General features: G+C 40.8%; 3 protein-coding genes and 1 long non-coding RNA gene across 5 annotated transcripts; all 4 read left to right on the forward strand.

Annotated features, from left to right (window-relative positions):
- Positions 1–1474: 1474 nt before the first annotated feature.
- On the forward strand, positions 1475–9822 carry LOC135494143 (N-lysine methyltransferase KMT5A-like). 2 transcript variants are annotated; one of them, XM_064781950.1, is made up of 5 exons: positions 1475–1497; positions 2255–2383; positions 2966–3119; positions 4331–4538; positions 9739–9822. In XM_064781950.1, exons 1-5 carry the CDS (start codon positions 1491–1493, stop codon positions 9799–9801), a joined length of 561 nt encoding a protein of 186 aa, XP_064638020.1. In that variant the 5' UTR covers positions 1475–1490; the 3' UTR covers positions 9802–9822. The 2 variants fall into 2 exon arrangements, with proteins under 2 accessions (XP_064638020.1, XP_064638019.1); XM_064781949.1 differs by lacking the exon at positions 1475–1497 and adding an exon at positions 1603–1762.
- A 440-nt stretch (positions 9823–10262) lies between these two features.
- LOC135493658 (uncharacterized) lies at positions 10263–17433 on the forward strand. Its single transcript, XM_064781147.1, has 7 exons — positions 10263–10287; positions 10459–10542; positions 12861–12929; positions 14362–14430; positions 15067–15150; positions 16670–16783; positions 17252–17433. The coding sequence occupies exons 1-7, from the start codon at positions 10263–10265 to the stop codon at positions 17431–17433; spliced, it is 627 nt and encodes a 208-aa protein (XP_064637217.1).
- Positions 17434–19863: 2430 nt separating this feature from the next.
- On the forward strand, positions 19864–21485 carry LOC135493367 (uncharacterized). Its single transcript, XR_010448225.1, has 3 exons — positions 19864–19918; positions 20751–20822; positions 21427–21485. It is a non-coding gene; the product is annotated as an uncharacterized LOC135493367 (long non-coding RNA).
- Positions 21486–22570: 1085 nt separating this feature from the next.
- LOC135493170 (G2/M phase-specific E3 ubiquitin-protein ligase-like) lies at positions 22571–23808 on the forward strand. The gene is made up of 3 exons (XM_064780193.1): positions 22571–22733; positions 23093–23351; positions 23723–23808. Exons 1-3 carry the CDS (start codon positions 22717–22719, stop codon positions 23786–23788), a joined length of 342 nt encoding a protein of 113 aa, XP_064636263.1. The 5' UTR covers positions 22571–22716; the 3' UTR covers positions 23789–23808.
- The last annotated feature ends 992 nt before the right edge of the window (positions 23809–24800 follow it).

Raw genomic sequence — 24800 nt, forward strand, 5'->3', positions numbered from 1 at the left:
TAATTCTACACTTTTCGAACAATTCCACAAGGGCCGTAAGGGGGCCAAAGACAACAATATCTCCTGAACAATACTGTTTCGCGATTTTCGCAGTATATTTAAAATTCGCGAAAACTTTTGCGTATACGACCATATTTGAAGACATTTCTAATCTTTGCTGAGTGAATCTATCGCTGATATTAATACATTATATGAAAGATGCATAAAAAATCTGACTCACCAAAATGATGTCTCTTTACTTGTTCAAGAGGAAATCACATTGTCCATGGACCATTTCATAATGTTTTACTTGTTGATAGTGCACTTTAAAATTTAAACTTCCCATTTTTTTTCCAGGCCCTGCCCTGCTTTCTCACTCCAGTAGGTCCTGCTCCTGCAGACTGCACTAAGATTATAAGAATTGCTAGCATTTATAGCAACCTATAATCCTGATGGAATTACCTAGTTTACCCTGCTTTCTGTTTCGACAAGAAATACATTTCAATGCTTGCTGTGATATCTTTTCTGAACTGGAGTTCAGTTTTGAAACTTATCTAATATTTGGGTATAATAGCATGTGCTTTTTCTCCTACACTGACTTCTGTTTGGCATATGAAGTGCTACTTCATTGCAACTTCGAATTGTACTTTTGTTTCTACCGGCCAGCTGGACTGGGTACAGACTGGGTGTCATTGCAGTGGCAGTGTTAGACAGGGTAAGACTGTTAAATATCAACCAGTTGAAAAAAGAGTTAAAGAGTTCAGTAATTGTTTTACTGTTTTGTTCATGATGGGCGTGCTTTGTTCCTGAATCTGTCATGTGATATCATAGCCAAGAAATAGGCCTGTCTGAAGGCTGCACTGCTTGTTCTTTATGTTCCTTTTCTTTCAGCCCTAACCTCGTAGATGCACGGTTCGCCATCTTTGATTTCAAATCCGCTCACCGTTTACTCACGGTTTTCAGTTAAATTCAAATTTCCCGCCCTCTAAATTATGTGAACGTTAGATCAAGTGCCCATGAAATTTGTGGCGACACTGACTGAGTCAATCCAACAATAATGAGGAACCGGCGTGGAAACTTACCCGTGACGTGGCACTGATGCACAACTCAGTTTTCAACAGAGGCGCTGACCTGCAGCCAGGTTAACATAATGACTGTGACGGCGCGGCACGTCACTACATCCCCCACTCTCAAGGCATGACGTCACCATTTGCTCTGTTCCTGAGGTAAATATCGTGACGCCTCCTATCGTCAAAACTGACTTGTGCCTCAGCGTCGCCTGTAGTTTTAGTTCCTCCGGTTCCCCATTGCCAACATGTCCCAAAATGCAATCACGAACATTTCGATCAGTTTCTTATAAACCTGGCACAAATGTACCCCTTTGTGACCCGTACTTAGAGACTGAATCTTGGCCTCATATGATTCTTGGTTTTGCCACCAGGGGGCAAAATGTCAAAAGTTAGAATGTTTGATTACTCGTTTAATAGTGGTCCGATTTTCATGAAACTTTTATGGCAGGTACTACTAACAAGGGTATTTCGGGTATTATTTCAAGGTCCCAGAGGTCAAAGTTTTCCTGTGGCACCTTTGCTTCAGGGTCGTCCACGATTCCAAGTCGAAAAATTGGTGTTCGTTTCAACTGGAGAGCTTGTCGTTTTTCACAAGCATTACCAAAGTTTATTTTTAAACGCGCTTCGATTCTGCCCGTTAATGTCGTCAATCGACCATTGGCATGACTGGAATGGGTTCGAGTTTATGACTTTATTTGACAATACATGTACATGTACATCATCTCTAATATAATAGAATGCACAACTGTTTGTATTGGTCAATGTTCATGGTTCTGGGGGTGGTTAGGTTTGTTGACCCCCTTTTGGTGCAATAAATCCCTCTTACAATGTCTTATGTGAGCTAACTCAGTTTCTTTGGGGACAGAATATTTCTAATATTTAGATAACATAAAATAAGCTTTCAGAAAATGAATACTTTATTGCGTCTGATTTGGTTGCCACTACCTGAAATGCCTTGCCCCACTGAGGGGTTTAGAAATAAAGGCTTGCCCCACTATGGGTTGTTTTTATTCCTTTTCTTCTCCCGCAAGTATGAACTGGCTCCACTAATGCACTGCTCAATTCACCCTGACAAGACTTGACACATCAGCTGAAGATTCACATTGAATATTTATGTTCAGCATTTGAAATCGGTTCATGACTCACAAGCCTTTGTGTATTGGCCTGTAAAAAAGATTTGTTTAAGATTTACTTTAACCTTACAGACATGGCCACTTCAGCTAAAAGGCGCCGTCATCATGCCGTGGATCCTCTTGATGCAGCACAGTCATGGATAAGTTTGAAGGATTGGGATCCAGGTTGTGTGTGTGTTGACCCAAACATCCCAGGCAAAGGTGAGCAACAGAAGCCCAAAAAATTGAAACAAACAATATAAGACTTCTCACCTGAATGTCGTCACAGTACAGTGACTGTCAATAAAACATTCAAATCTCTCATAATCTTTGACTGACTCAAAATTCTTGCATCAAGGGCAAGTATCCCCGATGTTGGCAAACTTAAACCCTTTGTTGGCCCAAGGTCCCTTTGTGATGATCTTTATTGCTTATCGCTCACTCACACTATTATGGGGTAATCTGCTAACAGTAGGGTTGCTAACTCCAGGAATGGCATTGCAGGATTCAGGATGCTGGGCCTAAAATGGATAAATAAAAATACAGTGTCTGTCATGTCTGTCGGGAAAAAAAGGAACAGAGAGTTAGGCAGACGAATATCTTGTTTCTTTTTCTAATACTAATACACACTGCATCACAAAATACAGACTATTTTTAGTCAGAGATTCCTAGTGGAGATCCAATTGAAATTCGGTGCGAAAGAACCAGAAGCCCAATTGCAAAATGACTGACACTCAATGACTCGACATGAGTACAAGTTTTACTTTTATGACACAATATCTTCTGCTTTTATTTTACATGTAGGTAGAGGTGTGCGGGCAACTGAAGTCATTCAGAAGAACACCTTCATAATGGAGTACAAGGGGGATCTGATTTCTGCTAGTGAGGGCGATGAAAGAGAGATTGTAGATCCCAGTAACTTCCGATTTTTTTTCCAATATAAAGGTGAATACTTATGGTAAGTAAAGTTTGACCTGTTAAACCTTAGCAAGTTATACGACAGGGCAGAGCTGGTCTGTCCGACGTCCTCGTGGAGTTGTCATAATATTGTACACGTTTTTGACACTGAACCCTCTGCACTGCAGTACAAAACAGCTCCATTGCTTTTGTGGCTAGGCGCCAATCAAAGTCAAAGGGTAGCCTGGTCGCATCTCTGGTGAAGAAATGATTGTGGCTGCTGTTCAGGATGAAACTTAAGCCACAAGACACAGTTATCATTTAAATTATTTGCTGGAGACTTCAAACTGGGTACAAACAAAGAAATAATTGAAATGTTTCTTCTCCACCTTTGTCCTTGATCAACAGGTGAGTGCATTGTCCATCGATCATTTCAACCACCATGGTATTTACATGATTGTATCCACCAACCGAATCAAATGTTTATTCCCTTATTACATGAGAAATTAGTTTCTACACCTTGTTAATGTTGTCAATGTGAAAATCTTTTAAGATGCAAATTCGAAATAGTGAGTCTAGGAGGTTGAAACTTAGTGTGTGGATTTATTATGACAGCATGACTTGACATACCGAAAATCATTGCCATTTGACCTACTTTCTGGGCTCCAGGCGGCCATCTTTGAAAACCTTATTTTTCAATATCTCATGAATGCTGATAGCTAGGATCTTGAATTTTTTTTGTGGATACCTCTGAAGAGACTACATGACTTGTTACCTGGGTTTTTGATTTGACCTACTTTTCAAGGTTACAGATGTCAAATTCTATAATTTCACCGCAGGTGGCATGTTTCGTCATCACTTGTTGTAGACTCTTTAAATTTGGTATGTAGACACTTATTGAGCATCTCTACATGTTGATAAAAAAGTACATGTAGGTCAATGTGACCAACTTTTCAGTGATAAGTACCGGTAGGTCAAGTTTGTAAAATCCTTTGAAGAGATTGTTATAGAAAATTGTGTTGCCCAAGGTTACACATGACTTGACCAAGTCAGTGTGATTCCTCTCTGTGTATTTGCTCCTCACCAATTAATTCACACTCTCTCTGCAGTGCAACTATATATATCATTAATTCATGTCAATTACCAAACTACAAATCTGTCATGATATCTAGGAATAAATCAACCCCAGGTGAGCACAATGTCCCAAGGACATTTCATTTCCTGCCTTTTATAGTCCAGTTGCATCTTTAAAGTTTGTTCATTATCTTTCAGTATCGATGCAATGAATGAACCACTGGCCGGAGATGCAACACTAGGGCGCCTTGCCAATCATTCATCCAAAAGACCAAATGCAAAGGTCAAGGCGGTGGAGGTGGACGGGACCCCACACCTCTGTTTCTTTGCCATCAGCGAAATTCAGGTGGGAGAGGAGGTGGTATACAATTATGGGGTGAGCAATCTCCCCTTTAAAGTTGTAGAGGTAAGCAAGTCATTTCCATTTTTAGCTCGCCTCTCAGAAGAGGTGAGCTTATCCTATACCGTGGCGTCCGTCGTCGTCTGTCGTCCGTCGTCGTCTGTCGTCCGTCGTCGTCGTCGTCCGTTGTCGTCCATCGTCCGTTAGCAGGGCACGATTCTAAACTGTTAGAGCTATTGAGTTGAAACTTAGTACACATGTACCCTTATGTAGTGGCATTTTGGAGACCAAGTTTCAATCTGGTTCGATGCATAGTTTGGCCACCAGCGGGCCAAAGGTTAAGAGTGAAAATATGCAATATCTCCCTTAAATACTGGTCGGAAAATTTTGAAAACAAATATGGTAGGTACTTCTAGCAAAGGTACATCATATAATCCTCCGGGTTTTTGATTTGACCTACTTTTCAAAGTCACATAGGTCAAACTTCATTAAATCACCGTAAGGTGGCACGTTTCGTTTCTATTTGAGCTATAAGCTTCTTAATTTGTATGGACTTGTATCTAGCAACCCTCTAATTTGCCCCTTGGACATCAAATAAGGCCGCCAGGCGGCCATCTTGAAAATTGAACAAAGTCATATAACTGTGAAACCAATGATTGTATTTCAACCAAATTTCTTGTGTTGATGTATCTAGGTACCCTTTACATTATCCCAAATTTTCAGTCAAATCTGTCACCTAATATGGCTGCCAGGCGGCCATCTTGAAAACCATTCAAAGCCCTATTATTCTGAAACTGATTATACGATTGCAACCAAATTTCATGTGATTATGTATCTATGTACTCTTTATGTTATCCCAAATTTTCAATGTAATCTGATAACAAATATGGCCGCTAGGCTGCCATCTTGAAAATTCAACGAAACCTTGTTACTCCCTAAACTGTTGATTAGATGTCAACCAATTTCCAAGTGACATGCACATCGACTGCAAATGACATGCACTAACATTAACTGAGGTGAGCACATGGTCCCTGGACCATTCATTTTTCTTTCAATGGTGTATCGGCACAAACCCATTGACCGCTACATGGCGCTGGTCGTAACTAAGGTATTGCGTGTTTTTGTCAGCGATGTAAAGCAATACGGCGACGATGGAGCTTGAAGTACGTGTACAAAAATGACAACAAAAAACAGGACCAGACAATTTCTTGCCGATTTGTCATTGAAATTGATTTTCACAGTGCTATATTGTCATTTAATGTCATCACAAACACAGCGTTGTCATCTTTGACAAGTGGAGAAGGTGCGAAACGTAGTTACAAGCAGCGCCGCCTAGCGGAGGCCGATACCTCATTACAATGCTATTTACTGATGTTTGTGAAAAGTATTCCCGTATTAGAATATTCGAAACAGTGACAACAATATTGAGCACGCGCTGCCATGACAAGATTATTGCATTGGCAACCACATTTTTTTGCAAAGACCTAACATGTGCTGTAGTAGAGCTAATAGGTATGGCTTGCGAAAGTTTGGATTCCCAGTATATCATACATAGTAGACTTTTCATATTAAGAGGGGGCTTGAAGTGTTATCAGTAAATGACGCTACTTTCATGTGAATGTGAATGAGATATCCACCATGCCATGCAAGTCAGCATCAAGCGGCATGTCATCAAGACGAATGAATCTGCAAAGAGTGACATCACACACGTCACACTGATTTAGGACATGAGCAGGACTATGAAGGAAGAAGTCGCATCATACATGATGTTCTCTTTTCCTAGGTGTTCAGGAATGTCGGGGGATGTACAGCTGCAGCTTCAAGGAATTTTTGAACCGTGAAGCCTGCCTAAACAGGCTTTTCAATCACATGGAGACCTATACACCCTGTAGTTTTTTGCCTATTTTGGGGACATGACTTTTTGTTTTTCATCTTAATTTTGGGATATTTTGTTGCGCCAAATTTTCTGAATTGCGACGCTATATAATTGAAATAATTGAAATTTTGACTGATATTGTCACCTGCGCCTGAAAAAATCATTATATTAGGATAAAGTATCGAATTGGGTAACTGCTTGAAGCAATATCAATTGACCATCTTGAGATGACATAAAATGCCTTCAGGGATAAGACACACTATCCTCTGGTAATGTCCTGATCATGGAATTGCTTCTCATATTTCAGCTGGTATGGAATGACCAAAACAAACAGTTTTTGTCTATTTACTGAGATCAGTTCATTGAGGAGATATACATCGCACACGCTTTTACAGCTGCAAAGTTGAAACTTGTTGGGATAGTCACCCAAAGACAGAATGAAGACTAGGCACATTCTGGAGTTGCTAGGATTTTTGGCTCACCGTAGGGGAGTCTATACAATACCGCAGTGTCCGTCGTCTGTCGTCGTCGTCGTCGTTGTATCCTGTTTCAAAAACAGTGGCACGTTTCTTAACCACTAGGCCTATGAATTTGAAACTTTGTACACAGGATTCCCTCGGTCAGATGACCTGTGACAATAAATTTCGGTCCGATCTGATTCTAAAACTGGCCACCAGGGGGCCAAATGTGGATGGTATCTAAAAAGTGTGATATTTCGCTTATTAATGACTTGTTTTTGATAAAACTTTTGTGGTAGGTACTCATAGCAAGGATACATCATATATCATACAGGTTTTTAATTTGACTTACTTTCAAGGTCACAGGGGTCAAATGGCGTAAATTGGCCGTTTCAGTGTAAACTATGGCACGTTTCTCAACCGCAACAGCTATGAACTTGAAACTTTGTACATATAACCCCTTATATCAGATAACCTCTGGTGCTGAATTTTGGTCCGATCTGATTCTCAACTTGGCCACCAGGGGGCCGAATGTGGATATCTAAAAAGTGTGATATCTCGCTTATTTAATGATTTGTTTTCGATAAAACTTTTGTGGTAGGCATTCATAGCAAGGATACATCATATATTGTACGGGTTTATAATTTGACCTGCTTTTCAAGGTCGCAGAGGTCAAATGGCGTAAATTGGTCGTTTCAGTGTTACTATGGCACGTTTCCCAACCGCAGCAGCTATATGCACTTGAAACTTGGTACATATAACATGTATAACCCCATGTATCAGATAACCTATGGTGCTGAATTTCAGTCCAATCTGATTCTCAACTTTTGTGGTAGGCATTCATAGCAAGGATACATTATATATCATACAAGTTTTTAATTAGACCTACTTTTCAAGGTCGCAGAGGTCAAATGGCATAAATTGTCTGTTTGAGTGTAACTATGGCACCCCTATAACCCCCTACATCAGATAACCTTCGACACCGAGTTTTGGCTTGATCTAAGTATTTTCCATTTGGTTACATACTGTTCACTTTCTGTAACTAGCATGAATTAATTGTCTACTAAATATACTTACGGTGAGCACAATGGCCCCTGGCCGTTTCATTTATTGCGTGCTTTGGTCACCCTGCCCTCTAGGCATTGATCTTATGATACAACAATTCACATTTTATTTTAGGAGGCTGCTAAAACAGCCAGAGGCATTGGTATGTGTCCTGAGTTTTTGTCTAGGCTGCAATGATTTCTGTAAGCAGTGAAATTTTCAAGCAATATTTAGAATTTGAATTTGAACTTGGTCTCATCTCTTGAACGAGAACCAGCTCCCAATTCTACGTTGTCGAGCGGAAAGGATGATAAGAAAATTTGCCAGTGACTGTGTGTTTTTCGGTGTTATGGGGACCCACCTGTGTTGTTCCAATCGGGGACACCCCTCCGAACAGGGACATTCATGATCTTAGCAACATGCAGAATAATTTACAGCTCTACTTAAGTTTATAGGATGTCCGCATAGGTCAGATAAGAAGGTCCAAATCAACCGTGGGACGTCTTTTTATGAACTTGATGATGATGAGTCTTGTGCATAATTACACACGTCCCCGTTTGTATGATGTAAAATTGTACATCCCCAATTAAAATGTGGTGCACAGAAAATTCACTGTTTACAGTAATTTTTGAGTTTTTCCTGGATTGACTGGCTGATTCGTCTCGGACATGTAGTTCTGCTGTCAGTGAATGTATTACGGCTACATTCTGCTCACCCATCTTTCGCCTCTGAATGTCACGTGGGATAGTCTGGAACTAGGCAGAAATGTTTGTTTTTGCATTTTGCACCTTGCAGCAATATACTAATTTTTTTAATTTAAAACAACGGTATTGTTATTCTAACAACTCGTGATTGTGGCTGATTGAAGCAAACATTGTTCCCTGCCTAAAAACAAGACAGCTGTGCTATCTATGATGTTGCTGGTCTCTTATTCATCATACACAGAGAGCTGAAACATGAAAGAATAAGAAAACGAGTAGAAAAGAAACTACTTGATTGAATGATTCCTTTCACCCACCTCAGTCTTGCTGCCAGTTTTTACAACTTGCCCTGTTCTTACAAGCCAGGATAAACTCTCTCAATCTACTGAGACTGCCTTCCATTCTGTTGCATTTACCAAAGTTCGTGTTGAATGTTGCTGAATTTTTTATTGATTCTAACCTCTTCACTACTGTTTAATTTTGTGTGTGGCAATATTTGCTTTATATATGACTGGTTTGACGTCATTGGCTCAAAACGCAGTTCAACAATATTTTCCAACAAAAATTGCATGACGTCATCAAAATGACGACTCCCATAGCATGCATCATTGCGTTGAAACCTGATGAATATGTCCATCTTTTCTAAATGGTTCCGCAATGCAGATTAGGCCAAGTGATTAAATGATGTGCTGCCCTCAGTGCTGGTCTTTCTTTGTGTCATCATTATTATTCTTGTTCATTCTTTAAACGTCATTCTACTAACAAGTAACATTGGCATTGCCACATTTTTTCAATAATATATATTGTTGTATCAGTTATGCCAAGGAATAATGATGTGTGTTTTTCATTTCACTTGGGAATGCCCCTCCAAACGTGGGTCGTACTCAATCTTTTCACTCTGAAGCCAGCCTCCGCATCAGGTAGAGTGTTGTACAGCTAAAGTACAGGATATCTAGTTGGTGTTTTGGTCTCCCTTCATATCGTCTACAGTGGCAGAAATCCACATGTTTCACAGAAAAACATGTACAAATGAAGGATACGCATATGATAGCCGTAAAACATTCAATACAAAGGGCCTCCCTGCTTTTGATGGTCTGGATCTTTTTGATTTACACAAATCAAAAAATGAAGTGGGCTGGTAGGAAACAACGAAAGGCTGTGGCTTAATGGAAATGTTCTTCTTCCAGTTCGAAATGAAGATTGTGAAGCATGCCCTGAGGAAGAGCAGCCAGAAGAGGTTGGCCAAGTAGAAAACCCCGAAGAAGTGCCAGGTACTTGAGCGTTTTATCCTTTCTAACTAAACTGTTCGTTCTTGACTACCTTGGCAGTAGTTGTAGTCTGCTTAACTGTCTTTCTACATACCTGTCTGTAAATACTGAATGATTTCATTTCTTTTGCTCGAAAGAGTCATCCTGTCAGGTCCAGGTTATCAAGGTTCCGCCGTGTCCAACTGGCACTGTCCTGAAGAAGTCCGAGTTCTAGGCTTCTGGTGCACGTTGCCAAGTCGGCAAACTGTGTTTTACCAAAAAAGTGAATCAATAAGGAATTTACAAAAGGAAGCCTGTTGGTGGGCAACCAAATGTTTCCTTGGTGTCAGGCTTGCTCATGGGTCACCACATACGTTCCCGTTCAGAGGGTTTTATGTTAGGGCGTAAGGATTTCTGTATAGTAACAGTAGTGGCAATTTGAAGCAGTATTTGGAATTTTTACCATGTGGACCAGCACAGATCAACATTGTCTGTATCTAAGGGGACCAATCTCTTTGTTGTTTCAATTTGGAACGCCCCTCCAAACGGGGTCGTCCACAATCTTTAATGAAGTATGATGGAAGTGAAAGATTGAAATAATGAAGTGTGCTTAGAGGTACCATGAAAGGCTGTGGCTTAATGGAAATATTTTTCTTCCAGTTTCAAATGAAGATTGTGAAGCATGCCCTGAGGAAGAGCAGCCAGAAGTGGTTGGCCAAGTAGAAAACCCCAAAGAAGTGCCAGGTACTTGCATGTTTTATCCTCACTAACTCTTCCTTCTTGGCTAATGTACCTTGGTAATCTGCTTTCTAACTGTCCTACTGCAGCTTGGTATTGTTACTGTATTTTCCTTTCTTTTGCTTCAAAGAGTCATCCCGACGGGTTCAGGTCATTCAGGTTCCCACATTTCAAACATACTGGCACTGTCCTGAAAAGCCTGATTTTTGGGCTTCTGATCTTGAAGTATTTGTGACTATTAGAAAGGTTCAAATTGACAGATATGACAATATAATGGTACTTGGGAATGCCCCTCCAAACAGGGCTTTCCTCAATCTTTTCACTCTGAGGCCAACCTTGGCATCATGTACAGTGACGTACAGCTAAAGTGCAGGACACCTAGTTGAGATCATCCTTGAAAATCCAGAGTCAGTTGTATCCTCCTTCCCTTGCACACGTTACTGACCCTGGATAAATCCGATGGTTATTCGGGGACGAGGCGGACCAATCTACTCCGCTCAATGAAAACGGCTCTTACATCATTCCGAGCAACTCCATCACTATCGAAAACAAGAGAGCATCTATGCGTTTTTTATACGTTTTGTAAAAGTCGCCCTCAATGGCTGAAATTTGAAATACTCGTGACGCACCTGCGGAATTCCCTGTAATTGCCCGATCTTGTGAGGAGCAATCATCCTCCCCCCGTTATCGGAGAAAATTATTGAGAAATACCCCAAAAGAACCATAAAAGTGTCAATTGAGGCAAGCGATGTATGGAACATGAGTCGATGACTTATTGATGAAGGAAGCAGTTTGTATTTATTCGAAATGCTGTTTTGAGACAATAAACGGTACACTTTTTAGCTCACCTCTTAGCAGAGGTGAGCTTATCCCATACCGTGGCGTCCGTCGTCCGTCGTCGTCGTCGTCTTCGTCGTCGTCGTCGTCGTCGTCGTCGTCGTCGTCGTCGTCGTCGGCGTCGTCGTCGTCGTCGTCGTCCGTCGTCCGTTAGCAGGGCACGTTTCGTAACTGTTAGAGCTATTGAGTTGAAACTTGGTACACATGTACCCTTATGTAATGACACCTGGGAGACCAAGTTTCGGTCCGATTGGTTTCATGGTTTGGCCACCAGGGGGCCAAACGTTAAAAGTGAAAATATGCAATATCTCCCTTAATAGTAGTCGGGAAATTTTGAAAAAAATATGGTAGGTACTTCTAGCAAAGGTGCATCATATATCCTACGGGTTTTTGATTTGACCTCCTTTTCAAGGTCACAGAGGTCAAATGGTGTAAATTGGCCGTTAGGATGTAACGATGGCACGTTTCTAAACTGCAATGACTATTGATACCAAATTTGGTACACATTTACCCCTTAGTCAGGTGATCTCAGGGACCGAAGTTTGGTCCAATATGATTCACCACTTGACCACCAGGGGGCAAAATCCAAAAACCTTAAAAATGCGATTATTCCTTAACTTCTTGCCCGATTGCCACCAATTTGATATCATGGGTACATCTAACCACCATACAGTATATGTCACACAGGTTTTTAATTTGACCTTCTTGTCAAGGTCGCAGAGGTCAAATGGCGTAAATTCGCCGTCGGGCCGTAACTATGGCACGTTTCTTAACTGCAATGACTATTGATCACAAATTGAGTACACATGTACCCCTTGGTCAGGTGATCTTAGGTACCGAAGTTTGGTGCGATCTGATTTGCCGTTTGGCCTCCAGGGAGGGGGCCAAATCCTAAATTCTTCAAAATGCCATTATTCCTAGTAATGACTTGCCCGATTGGCACCAAATTTATATCATAGGTACATCTAATTCTAACAACCATTCAATGTGTCACCCGGGTCTTCTTTGATTTGACCTACTTTTCAAGGTCACAGAGGTCGAATGTACTGTAAATTGGCCATTTTGGGGAAATTGTAATTGCTTGGACCTACATCAAACCTAACACTACATGACACAAGACCATGCTCTTTATCCATCTTTCCTCCACATGAGGTGAGCACAATGGCCCTGGCCATTTCATCTTTTACCATCGACCGGCGTGGGTGATGTAATGTTAGAGAACAGCCAGCAATCCGGGTCTATTCAGGGCATAAGCTCGGTCGTTAGTGCTGAGTGTTGGCCTGAGGTCAGGATGAGTTGGGGTGTGTCGATGTGTTTCACAGTAAAAGGTGTCCAAATTAATGATAGCTAGAAAAAGAAGCAAGGGCCTCCCTGCTTTTGATTGTCTGGATTTTTTGATTAAGCCCTCAAACACAAATCAAAATTATGAAGTGTGCTTGGAGGTAACCATGTAAGGCTGTAACTTAATCGAAATATTCTTCTTCCAGTTCGAGATGAAGATTGTGAAGTATGCCCTGTGGAAGATGGCCAAGTAGAAAACCCCAAAGAAGTGCCAGGTACTTGAGCGTTTTATCCTTACTAACTCTTCCTCCTTGGCTACCTTGGTAGTCTGTGCTACTTAACTGCCCTACTCGCTTCATCATGGTCTGTTAGTGTTATTTATATTATAATTAATTTCATTTCTTTTGCTTCAAAGAGTCATCTTGTCACGCCCAGGTTACCAAGGCTTCCACATGTCCTACTGGCTCTGTCCTGAAAAAGTCTGGGCTTCTGTTCTTTAAAGTTTCTAAGGTCTTGACAAAATGGACAATCAGAACATTTCAAATTGACAGATATGACAAAATACTGATACATGATGGCTACAGTAAATGGAAAAACTCATTTGCTGTATAAACCTGGAGTGAAAATGGTTGGATTTGAATATACAGGGATTCTATTTCTAAAGTACTAATAGGTTTTCCAGATGCCTAGGGCAGGCTCCAAACATGCCAAAAGGCTGATAGGCAAATCATGTATTGCAGGTGTCCCAGTTGGCAAGCTGTGTTATTCCCAATCAATAAATCAATAAAGAATTTCCAAAAGGAAACCTGTTGGTTGGCAACCTAGTGTTTTCTTGGATTCAGGGTTGCCTGTTGGTCACTGCACATGTCCTCGTTTGGAGGGTTTGGGAGGCAAATCGTGTATTGCAGGTTATGATGTTGTGACAAACGTCCTGATGGCCTTGCAGGGGCCTTGTTGTCGGCGGTGAAGGAGGGTGACCGATGCACAACGACGGTGGATTGGCATGCCAGTTGGCAAACTGTGTTTTACCAAAAAAATGAATCAATAAGGAATTTACAAAAAGACCTGTTGGTGGGCAACCGAATGTTTCCTTGGTGTCAGGCTTGCTCATGGGTCATATATTGCCCAGTTGGCGAGCTGTGTTATTCCCAAAAAATAAATCAATAAAGAATTTGCAAAAGGAAACCTGTTGGTTGGCAACCTAATGTTTTCTTGGATTCAGGGTTGCCTGTGGGTCACTGCACATGTCCTCGTTTGGAGGGTTTTATGTTATTTGCTAGAGCGTAAGGATTTCTGTATAATATCAGTATTAGCAATTTGAGCATTATTTGGAATTTTCTTTATGTGGATCAGCACAGATTCAACATCATCTGTGTCGAATGGGACAAATCGTTTTGTTTTACTTGAAAACGTCCCTCCAAACTGAGCTGTCCTCAATCTTGTCACTCTGAGTCTGAAGCCAGCCTTCGCATCATGTAGAGTAGTGAAATGTACAGCTATAATACAGAATATCAAGTTAGGATGTTGGTCCCCTTCATGTTGTATACACAGCACAAATTGAGGTGCTTTTGATACCCATAGCCCCCAAAAATTCAATACAAAGGGCCTCCCTGCTTCTGATAATCTGGATACACAAATCAAAATAATGAAGTGTGCTGGGAGGTAACCATGTAAGGCTGTCACTTAATGGAAATATTCTTCTTCCAGTTCAAGATGAAGATTGTGAAGTATGCCCTGTGGAAGGTGGCCAAGTAGAAAACCCCGAAGAAGTGCCAGGTACTTGAGCGTTTTATCCTTACTAACTAAACTGTTCGTTCTTGACTACCTTGGCAGTAGTTGTAGTCTGCTTAACTGTTTTTCTACATCCCTGTCTGTAAATACTGAATGATTTCATTTCTTTTGCTCGAAAGAGTCATCCTGTCAGGTCCAGGTTATCAAGGTTCCGCCGTGTCCAACTGGCACTGTCCTGAAGAAGTCCGAGTTCTAGGCTTCTGGTGCACGTTGCCAAGTCGGCAAACTGTGTTTTACCAAAAAAGTGAATCAATAAGGAATTTACAAAAGGAAGCCTGTTGGTGGGCAACCAAATGTTTCCTTGGTGTCAGGCTTGTTCATGGGTCACCACATATGTTCCCGTTCAGAGGGTTTTATGTTAGGGCGTAAGGATTTCTGTATAGTAACAGTAGTGGCAATTTGAAGCAGTATTTGGAATTTTTACCATGTGGACCAGCACAGATCAACATTGTCTGTATCTAAGGGGACCAATCTCTTTGTTGTTTCACTTGGGAACGCCCCTTCAAACGGGGTCGTCCACAATTTTTGATGAAGTATGATGGAAGTGAAAGATTGAAATAATGAAGTGTGCTTGGAGGTACCATGAAAGGCTGTGACTTCATGGAAATATTTTTCTTCCAGTCCGAAATGAAGATTGTGAAGCATGCCCTGAGGAAGAGCAGCCAGAAGTGGTTGGCCAAGTAGAAAACCCCAAAGAAGTGCCAGGTACTTTTATCCTTATTGACTCTTCCTTCTTGGCTACCTTGGTAGTCTGCTTCTTATAACTATCCTACTTCATCATGGTTTGTTTCTAATTTCCTTTATTTTGTTTCAAAGAGTCATCGTGTCAGGCCCAAGTCATTCAGGTTCCCACGTATGTCCGACTGGCACTTAGCATAACCATGAATGATCAAGAAGTTTCTCCCTGAACACCTCACCCCTTAGCCAATGTTGGTCAATGAGGTATTGGCCTCCCGCTAGGCGGCGCTGGTCGTAACTAGGGTAAATGGTTTTTTCAAGTGATATAAGCGACTCGCTTCAATGTAAGCAGCGATGAAGACGTAAAATTTTCCTACGTTTCGCACCTTCACTGCTTGTCCAAGATGCCAATGCCGTGTATGTGATGACATTATGACAATATGGCACTGTGAAAATCAATTTCAATGACAAAAATTGGCAAGAAATCGTCTGGTCTTTTTTTTGGTTGTCGTTTTTTCTACACGTACTTCAAGCTCCATCGTCGCCGTACCCTAGTTACCACCAGTGCCACGTAGCGGTCAATGAAGTTGTGCCGGTACCCCATTATTTGGCTTTTGGATTAGTTAATGTGGCAAACAGTCTTAAAAAATTAAAAATCTTTGTTGGTCACAAAATTGAAGGGAACCCTTGATCATTCAGTCATTTGTAGTTTAAGAACTGAAGTTTTCTTTGCCAATTCAGAAATCAGATTCTCCTCTCGAAGATCATTGAATCTATTTGAGAGGTTTGGGTCAAAATAAAGGAACATTAGCATGAGCAAATGAATATAGCCCGATCCTTTCAAATAACTTCATTATAACAAAACATGCCACTGAATCACCCTTTCCTACCATAGTTAACATGTTATAGGCTAATTTGTATATCAGGTTTAGTAGGATAGAGGCAGCCATTGTGTAATCCGAATTATGTGCCGTATGGCATAACTTCGGCTGCACTGCTCTACATGGAAGCATGCGATGGGCCAACATTCCGCCCAATATTCACTATCCACCTTAAAATAAGCTCTTCTTCCCCTGGAAATATGTGGAGAGTAACACTAGGCATTTTGTTCTGGGTATTGTTAGTGGCTCCCACAGCAATACAATGTGACATCTACCACTACACAGTTTGTTATGAACGGGAAATCTTTTAATACACTGCCTCCATTAGTACTTCATGTACAATCGCGACTCCGGAGCCGATACTACAGAATACTGTTGTGAGATTTCCTTGCGAGACCTGGAATGGAAAAACACGTCTGTTGCCAGGAAAATGGCAGCAGCCACTTTGAAAAAATTGTATGATTATGTTCAGATGTGTTACAGAATTGTCTTCTGCTTTGTGTTATTAGTGCAAATGAACCATGCCAAATTTATTTACGTCATGTTTAACTGACATGATGTTCCTACAAAATAAGAGAATGTTTGCCAATGGACATGAGGCATTTTCTTTTGATGTAGCTTACAATCATTTGATATAATTGACCTCTTCACAACCTCATTTTTAGACAATGGAAGCATGGTTGAAAGCAGCCTGACGGAAACCCACCGGCACCATCGTATGGAGAAAGATATGGAAGAGGAGGTCGACCATTCCTCTGATGAAGATTATGCCCCTGGTGGTAAGCAAATAGAAGTTTACTATCGATGTTTCAGATTCAATTCAAATTGTTGCATCAGAAGTCTAGGAAAAAAATATCTGAGCATCCCAAAGACTTCAAGATACATAAAAATCATCCAATCACATTGCAGGGTTAGGCTACATGTAGTAGATGAGCTTGACAGTATCTGCAAAAGGACAGACCACTTTAGTTTTCTATCTCGCTGACTGTAAATCACTTCACTGACACACATGAGATACTCATCCCAGATCTGCAGTCAATGTGTTTTTAGATCTCTTGTAGTTCAGTTGCATATCTCCGTTAGTGTTGTTTTCCTGGATTATTATCATTCATATCAGATTACCAACTTCTTGATAAATTTTCGAAGGAAAGGGTAAATTTCATTTTTGAAAAATAATTGGGTTGCAGTACTTTGCCCCGGTGTGTTTTTCTATTGTTGCACCTCACTCACTAGAGTTTCTTTTCCAGATGATGAACAAGTTTCGGACTCGGACGATAGTGTTGCCATTGGAAACATGGACAAGAACTTGTTTACGGACTTAAAAAGCCTCCGAAAAAAGTCCAAGACATTGGGTGAAGAGTCAGTCAGTAGCCATCATAATGCTGGTGAGTCAAACTCTGCATCATTTATTATAAGCGTGGCCATCTGATCTCTCAGCAGGCCCCTAGCTGAATGAAATAAATGGTAGAGCAGGCATGGCTGGTTAGCCCCATGGCAGTGGCAGGGTACTGTGCCCCTCTAAAAAACCCTAGTGTTGCCTGTCGTCATTAGATATTATTGGCACATTTCGTAACTACTTCTGAAGCCAAACTTGATAGATATGTACTATTAACCAGGAAATGTTCAGGAGGACAAAAATTGGCGCAATTTTCCCCCTATTGAGAGGTGAAACTAACATTCGCAATGAGGTGGTCGCAGAACTATTATGCCAGATGGCAATGTCACCGCAAGACACGGAAGAAACCCAAAAATGCGGCACAGCGCATGCCCTATGACGCAATGACCTTCTGTTGATGCACGGCGTCGAACTTATGACGTTACGTGCGGTAAAATGGTGTAATGCATTTAGCATTATTAAAACTTTCAATCAGAAAAAGTGCTTTATTTCCTGGATGTGCTTATCTAGGGCAGATGTTGTCGTCTGGATGTGTACCTCTTTAGATTTGAGTCGAAAAGGTAAAGTATGGCTGAATTTGGATGAGAAGAGTTGGGTATTTATATGGTCAGAAATAACTGGAAATGCATTAGAATTTGAGCGGAAAAGGGTCGTGCGGTTTGCGCGTCACCTATCGACGTTGTTGGAACTAAAATGTGTGCGACCACCGCATTACATTCTATACAATTCTATTCCTAGATTGCAAAAATATATGGTCATGAAAATTTCCCAGTCTACAAATACTCCCGAATGACCGCTACTTGCAGGCCAAATTACGGTCCTTTCTGATTTTTGGTTTGGCCACCAGGGGGCTTTTGGCACCATGTGCAATAACTTCCTTAACAGCATTTTTTGTACCCGGAGCTGGATTTTTCTCTTTTTTACAGGCATGACTAGGGGGTCCAAAAAAAGAGAGAGTGAAACGCCGGCAAGCATAATTATCATAGGACATGAGCTTTTATATGCATGCTATTTTTCTTTTGGTACTGAAGGTGTTAATAATGGTTGAAATTTGATGAATTTTTTATGGTGTGTGTTCTGCAGAGGGGACTACATCACGAGGTTATACAGGGTTTTGATTCAAACTGGTTTTTAAGGCAATGAACTTTGACAATGGTGGTATGTTTTGGCTATATTTTAACTAAAGACTGTTGGAAAATGCAGGAATCCTGAGCTTAAGTCAGGAAAAACTAGTTTGGTCTGGAAAAAAAAGTGAAATCCTGTGTAACATTGATAGAAAGTTGCAATATTGATTTAAAGTTTATGCATTGTCAATCAAGAATCTTCTCTCTTCACAAATCTTCCACCTCTATGTGTTTGGTGAACTGCAGTTAGAGATGGTCTGGAAGATCTTAGTTGTATTCCAGCAAAAGGTGTTCGAAACCAATAGACAGGAAAAAAACAGAGAAATGTTTTTTGCAGAAAGGGTAGGATTTTTGTAGGGCTCAATCCAGACATGTTTTGCCTGTTCACAGTTCTTACAAAAGTTTCCCAGCCTGATCCACAAATAAACAGCCAAAATTGAGTGATCACTTGGCCTTTTGGCATTTCACTCCAGTTGAGAGTTAGAAAGTGGCACTGGCTGAGCCCAATCATATAGCATACACTCAACCTTTCCCCATCCAACGAATATTATAGGCTCTATATCTGCCTTCCCTGTAAATCCCTGGTTTCCAGGGATGGCACATATAGCCAGATATTCACAGAATCGTCCATAGGTGAAGCAGTTACAAAACCTGCAACAATTGTAGAAGTTTAGTGCTGATCAAAATAATGGAGCCGGGTCGACTAAGCTAGCTAAGAAAGGTCTATAATTAAATAGACTGGACAATACTAATGCCAAGATTAGTTTGGCGGTCTACTCCGTAGGTGAATGAACCCAAAAATCGTCTAGACTTGGCTGGTTGAATTTGGTTTTAAATCGAATTCACGGCAGCTTTGAAAAAACGATGTGCTTCGAAGAAGCACAAGAGTAAAGACTGAATATGGCGGCATGAGATCGGCGCGATCTCGCGGGATCGGTCAGGGCGCCGCCTGGCGGCCGAGCTGTTAACTCAGTTCTCCCTTTAGAAAATTAAAGGGATACTCTTGTGTTTGAGCCCAAATGGAGTAACATGCAAAAGTGTTCCATAGGTAAGTATGAACTAACAAAATTGCCATTTCTTGTAAGGAAATGGGCACTTTGTACTGGAATACACAGGGAATTAGATGCTGGTGCCTAGTTGTATTGTGGTCCAACTATTAGTTGAGCACTAGTAGAGTTGTTGTCTATTGACAGAAAGGGCGAACACAATGGCCAAACAATATTAAAATCCTGTACTGTACATGAATAGACAACAACTCAATTCTCTGCGCAGGCATCCATAATTATTATTACTTGTTATATAATGCATTGTTTCATTTTTCACATTTTCTTGTGTTGTGCTTTCAGAATCAGAACAATGCAGTGCAAAGGACAAGCAGACGATCTGTGCATAGGGTAAGTTAGTCAATCTAGCAAGTTTATCATTTATCATAAACCTAACCTAAGCAATCAAAGTGCTAACTACTTTTGCTCTATAATGACACATTGTATTTGAATTTCATAATAATTGGTTGGCAACTGGCATTTTCAGACTTAGACCCCTGTTTTTGTTTTGCACACCACAGGATAACTAGACTCCCAAGATTTCTCTTACAAATACATGTACCTAAACGGCTGAAAAATTTCATTTCATGAGAAGGACACTTCATTGGTAATTTTGCGCTTTAAAGAGTAGATGCAGATATTGCCATAATCCCTGCGAGAAATGTATTAATCCAATCAAGGATTTAAATTCCATACTGGCACTTTTATTACATCAAGTGCCAAAATGCTGTGATGCGCCTCCCAAGTCTTCAAGCGCAACAAATTTTTAGGAAAAACTGGTCATATTTGTTTGCTCTTTGAACGAAATTGGACAGTTGATTTTCAGTCTGTGTCGTGTCTATGTATCTCATTGGGCCTACCAACTTCTCTGTTCAATTTAACATGCCATTCAGTACCTGCACAGCTGAATTACCCTAGCATGACGTTACGCCAGGGTGCGCGAGTCTGCAAAGGTTTGAACGTGCCAGGCGGTGCAAAGTGCCCATTTTTTAAATTTTTAGATTTTTTTCACTCATTTGGAATGATCAATTAGAATGAAAAAAACGTATTTGGATTGGATCTACCCTTTAGAGTTTGGCAAGTTTTGTGTCCACAAATAATATATATATACTGGTGTGCCTGTTAATGTTTTATTCTTGGTTTCATTGTTAAGTCCCTTTATTTTACATGTTTCTAATTTTAGCCTTCAATAAGACCCCAGAGAGCCGCTGCAACTAATGCTAGGAACTATATATCAGCGGTAGCAAGTGCATTGGTATGTGGTTGTTTGCATCATTCATATTAATTCATTTCATTGGAGAAACTATTTAGTGCTACCTTTTTTTATTTGCTCTTTTTTTTATTATGAAATGGGTTGGGGTGGTTAGGACTGTTCTCGCTTTCAAGATGAGAGAACAGCAGACAGCAGTATGCCTCTAAGGGATTTGTGTATTTGTAGATTTTAGAGTTGGTGTACTAGCAGGCTATATATATAGTGTTATGCATGCATATAAACCCTAACGGCCAAGTTAGAAAACACAAACGCCGACCACCAAACGACCAACTGCACTTGAAACATGGTAGACACCCAGCGACTGGTCACACTTGACTGCACAAACGACAAGTTCATTGACGAGAAAAGTCATGGGGGACGCTCTTGTGTAAAGAAAATAATGAAAAATATTCTAGATATCATGATTGGCCTTTTGGAAGTGCCTAAATCGACTTCAAATAGTTACGCCAGAGATTCTCTGATTAAGGACAAAATTATCCCTGATTGGCCATTCCATGATAATAAAAATGGGTGATCACTTCACTGAATTTAATTGTGTGCTATTCAATTCTTACGTGTATTACAATGTCATTAGATTAATTTGCAGGGTGCACCTCAAGTTCAATCTGCAAGAAGCTCAGTCGGCATCCCAGAGGAGGAGACAGCTCATGATGTGTAAGTAACATTGCTATAAGATAAATTTACTCAGAGTTTATAAATTGCCATTGGAAGAGTACAACTTCATTGTCATCATCTAACACTACCGGAAAGCTTGGTAACAATTTGTTTTTCCCCAGCTACTCCGTTCCAATTCTTGACTTGGCCACAAGTTCACAGAGGTCAAATGGCGTACAATGGTCGTTGGGCTTTAACTCTGGCACGTTTCTAAACTGCAATGACTACTGATCTCAAATTTGGTACACATGTACCCCTTGGTCAGGTGATCTCAGGTACAGAAGTACGGTCCGATCTGATTCACCATTTGGCCACCAGAAGGCAAAATTCGAAAACCTTAAAACTGCTAAAGGCCTCCAAGTCGAGCATCAAACTATTTCATGGATCGGGAAATGAGAGCGCGGGTCGCGAACTTTACTGTTGTGTCTCTTCCCTGATACTCTTATCCTAACTCCCCAATGTATATATCAGGTATATTCATGCCCATTCAGAGATGAATAGTAAGGGTTGATATGATATCTTACCAGCGAGAAGGGTTAAGGATGCTCTTCACACATGTAATGGAGAGTAAACCCCCTGGGAGTGATACTCCTAGTGGCTTAAAGCTACAGACACCAGGATAGGTTCTGGCCTGATCAGCTGTTAGCTGGCTCTAGCATTTTGATGAGCTGGGACTAGGTGTAAAATAATTTGTTCCAAAGATAAATGTGAAATATCTCTAATTGACCTATTTTTGCACATCCACTTACGTCGACCATCTTTTTTCTAAATGATTATTTTAGGATAAGTTCTGGCCTGATCAGCTGTTAGCTGGCTCTAGCATTTTGATGAGCTGGGACTAGGTGTAAAATTATTTGTTCCAAAGATAAATGTGAAATATCTCTAATTGACCTATTTTTGCACATCCACTTACGTCGACCATCTTTTTTCTAAATGATTATTTTAGGGTGGATTACATAGAAGATGAGGATATGGTTGCAGCTCTGGCCGCCAGTATTCTTTTGCAACCGCCCAAAAAGCCAATATCCGCAGAGGACTTGATCATCAATTTCCAAATTGCCACCAGGGAACCAACTGGGGAAATTAAGACAAGTGTACTGGTCAACCGGGCAGATGTCCTGGAGAGTACAGAGGAAGCAGTAGAGGAGGATGAAAATTTCAACTTTTATGCTGTCCCTGAAGTAGAATTCGCTGGGAAGATGCCACCGATCTTGGCGGGCCGATGAGGGAATATTTTAGGTATGTTGTGTTTGAATCACCAGTGTACTTCTAAACTTTAAAATATTGAACCAACAACTTCATTTCAGTTATGGGAGAGATTGCCAAGTTTTCCCATTGTTGTTTTTGCCAATCTGAATTTGGCATAGGTCCACCACAGAATTTGGCATAGAGGGGAATGGTCTTTTTGGTGACGCCAGGATAGGCCAAAAAACGGCCGGGATTTTCGGGATAGACACCCATATTTTATCTGGATTGTGTTAAATAGTTCTGATCTTGTTCTGGATAAGAAGGATTTCAACAAAAAATGACATAGTTGATGATATTTCAGGTTATTTGATACTTTGATTGTCCTGAAATCCATGATATTTGTTTTTCAGCCTCCTACTGAACGCAATAGTTGTAGGCGATTGTTTCGATGGTGAGTCGGAGAAGCGTTCCTTCTCACTGAACATTAGCCATCTGGAGGAGAAGAGGTACTTCCAGGCTGGTCGTTTCCTGGCATGGAGCTTGCTCCATGGTGGCCCCGGTCTTAAGTACCTCAGCAACCAAGTGTGGTCACTGATGACCGGTGGAGTCATTGAAGATGAGGATGTCAGCCATGTGCCAGATATTGATGTGCAGAATAAATTAAACAAGGTAAATGCGAATCCATTTCAAGTCTCTCATGTGTGGGGTACTTTTGAACACTTTTCAGAAGTGGTTTACTTGACTTTTAGGGATGCCATGCCGAACCCCCCCCCCCCCCCCCAACAGAGCACCAGGAGTCTGATTTTAATCTGACTTCTCGCCTTCAGCCAATCTGGCATGGTTGAACCTACCAGGAGTTTTCACCTAGCATTGCCATCCAGGTCAATGAAGCATGCAAGCTCTTACATATACACCACATCAAGGTTACAGACACAACAATAACCCATATTAAGCCAATGGAAATATGAGTGGTAGAGACAACCCCGATTGCAGATGTATTATATTATCATCATCATTTGAAATTATTTAATTTGTTTCAGTTGAAGGAGTGCAAGACTGATCAGGAGTTCTGCCAGGTCTGCAGGGAACTTGCAGATTGGGGATAAGATCGCGGTTGCCCCCAGATCATTGGGATGAAGTCCCTCAATCAAAGGTCACCACTCCTGAGGCATTTAAATGCATTCTATTTGTTTTATAGGTATGTGTCAGTATTATTGTTTTTCTTTGAAATGTGTGTGTGATTGTGATTGGGTTGCTGCATCTTGGTAAAATCATGAATCAAATGAATAGCTCTCGATTCCCTTTTTTTGGCTTTATCGCATGAACATTTCATGCTTCGGACTGTATGGCCTTAATCAGCTGAATGCTAATCACATGTAATACATGTTTTGAGTTTGACCCTCTATCTTAACACTTTCAGCGCCATCCGACGTAATTTTACGTCTTGCAAGTTCACACGGTTGAGCCATCCGACGTAATATTACGTCGCATTTTAAAATTTCCCGCTTTGTCTTCGAGGCGACTAGCAGCGCAGTATAGGGGAAAATAATTTAACTATACAGCGCTTGAGGTGATAGTATGATGTTCAGCCAATGTGCTATTTATAGCCAAGATCGTCTGCATTCGAATAGGCGCAATGGCGGGTCGAAGATTGATGACGGGGGCAGATGTAGCCGAGAGTATGCCAAAAAGCGGGTATTCGGAAAGACACCAGATATTACTGTTCTATGTGTGGGGTACCATTGTGCAAAATCAAGTGCTTTGCTGACTATCATTCCAAATAAGCATTGTAAAGAGATCTAATAAAGAAGAACCAAAACAGAAAATTTCATGTAATTATCTTTATTCCTTCTATTGTTTTCATAATTTTGAAAAAGGGTAAAAAGGGGCGTAACCTTGGCCCTTGGGGGAAGTACGCTAAATATGGCTGGGCGCTGAAAGTGTTAACTTGCGACAACATGGGGAGCGCAGTGCACGGTGGTCGAGCCAGTGCCACTCTTTACTCAAAAACTTATTAGGCTGGGGAAATAATTGTAAAGTCCTTAGAGACTTTTTTACAGTATTATGAGCTCTATATATGAACTTACATTTAAACATGTAATTGAGACCTACACTTTT

The sequence above is a fragment of the Lineus longissimus genome, chromosome 9 (genome assembly GCF_910592395.1).
Source record: "Lineus longissimus chromosome 9, tnLinLong1.2, whole genome shotgun sequence".
NCBI classification, from domain to species: Eukaryota; Metazoa; Nemertea; class Pilidiophora; order Heteronemertea; family Lineidae; genus Lineus; species Lineus longissimus.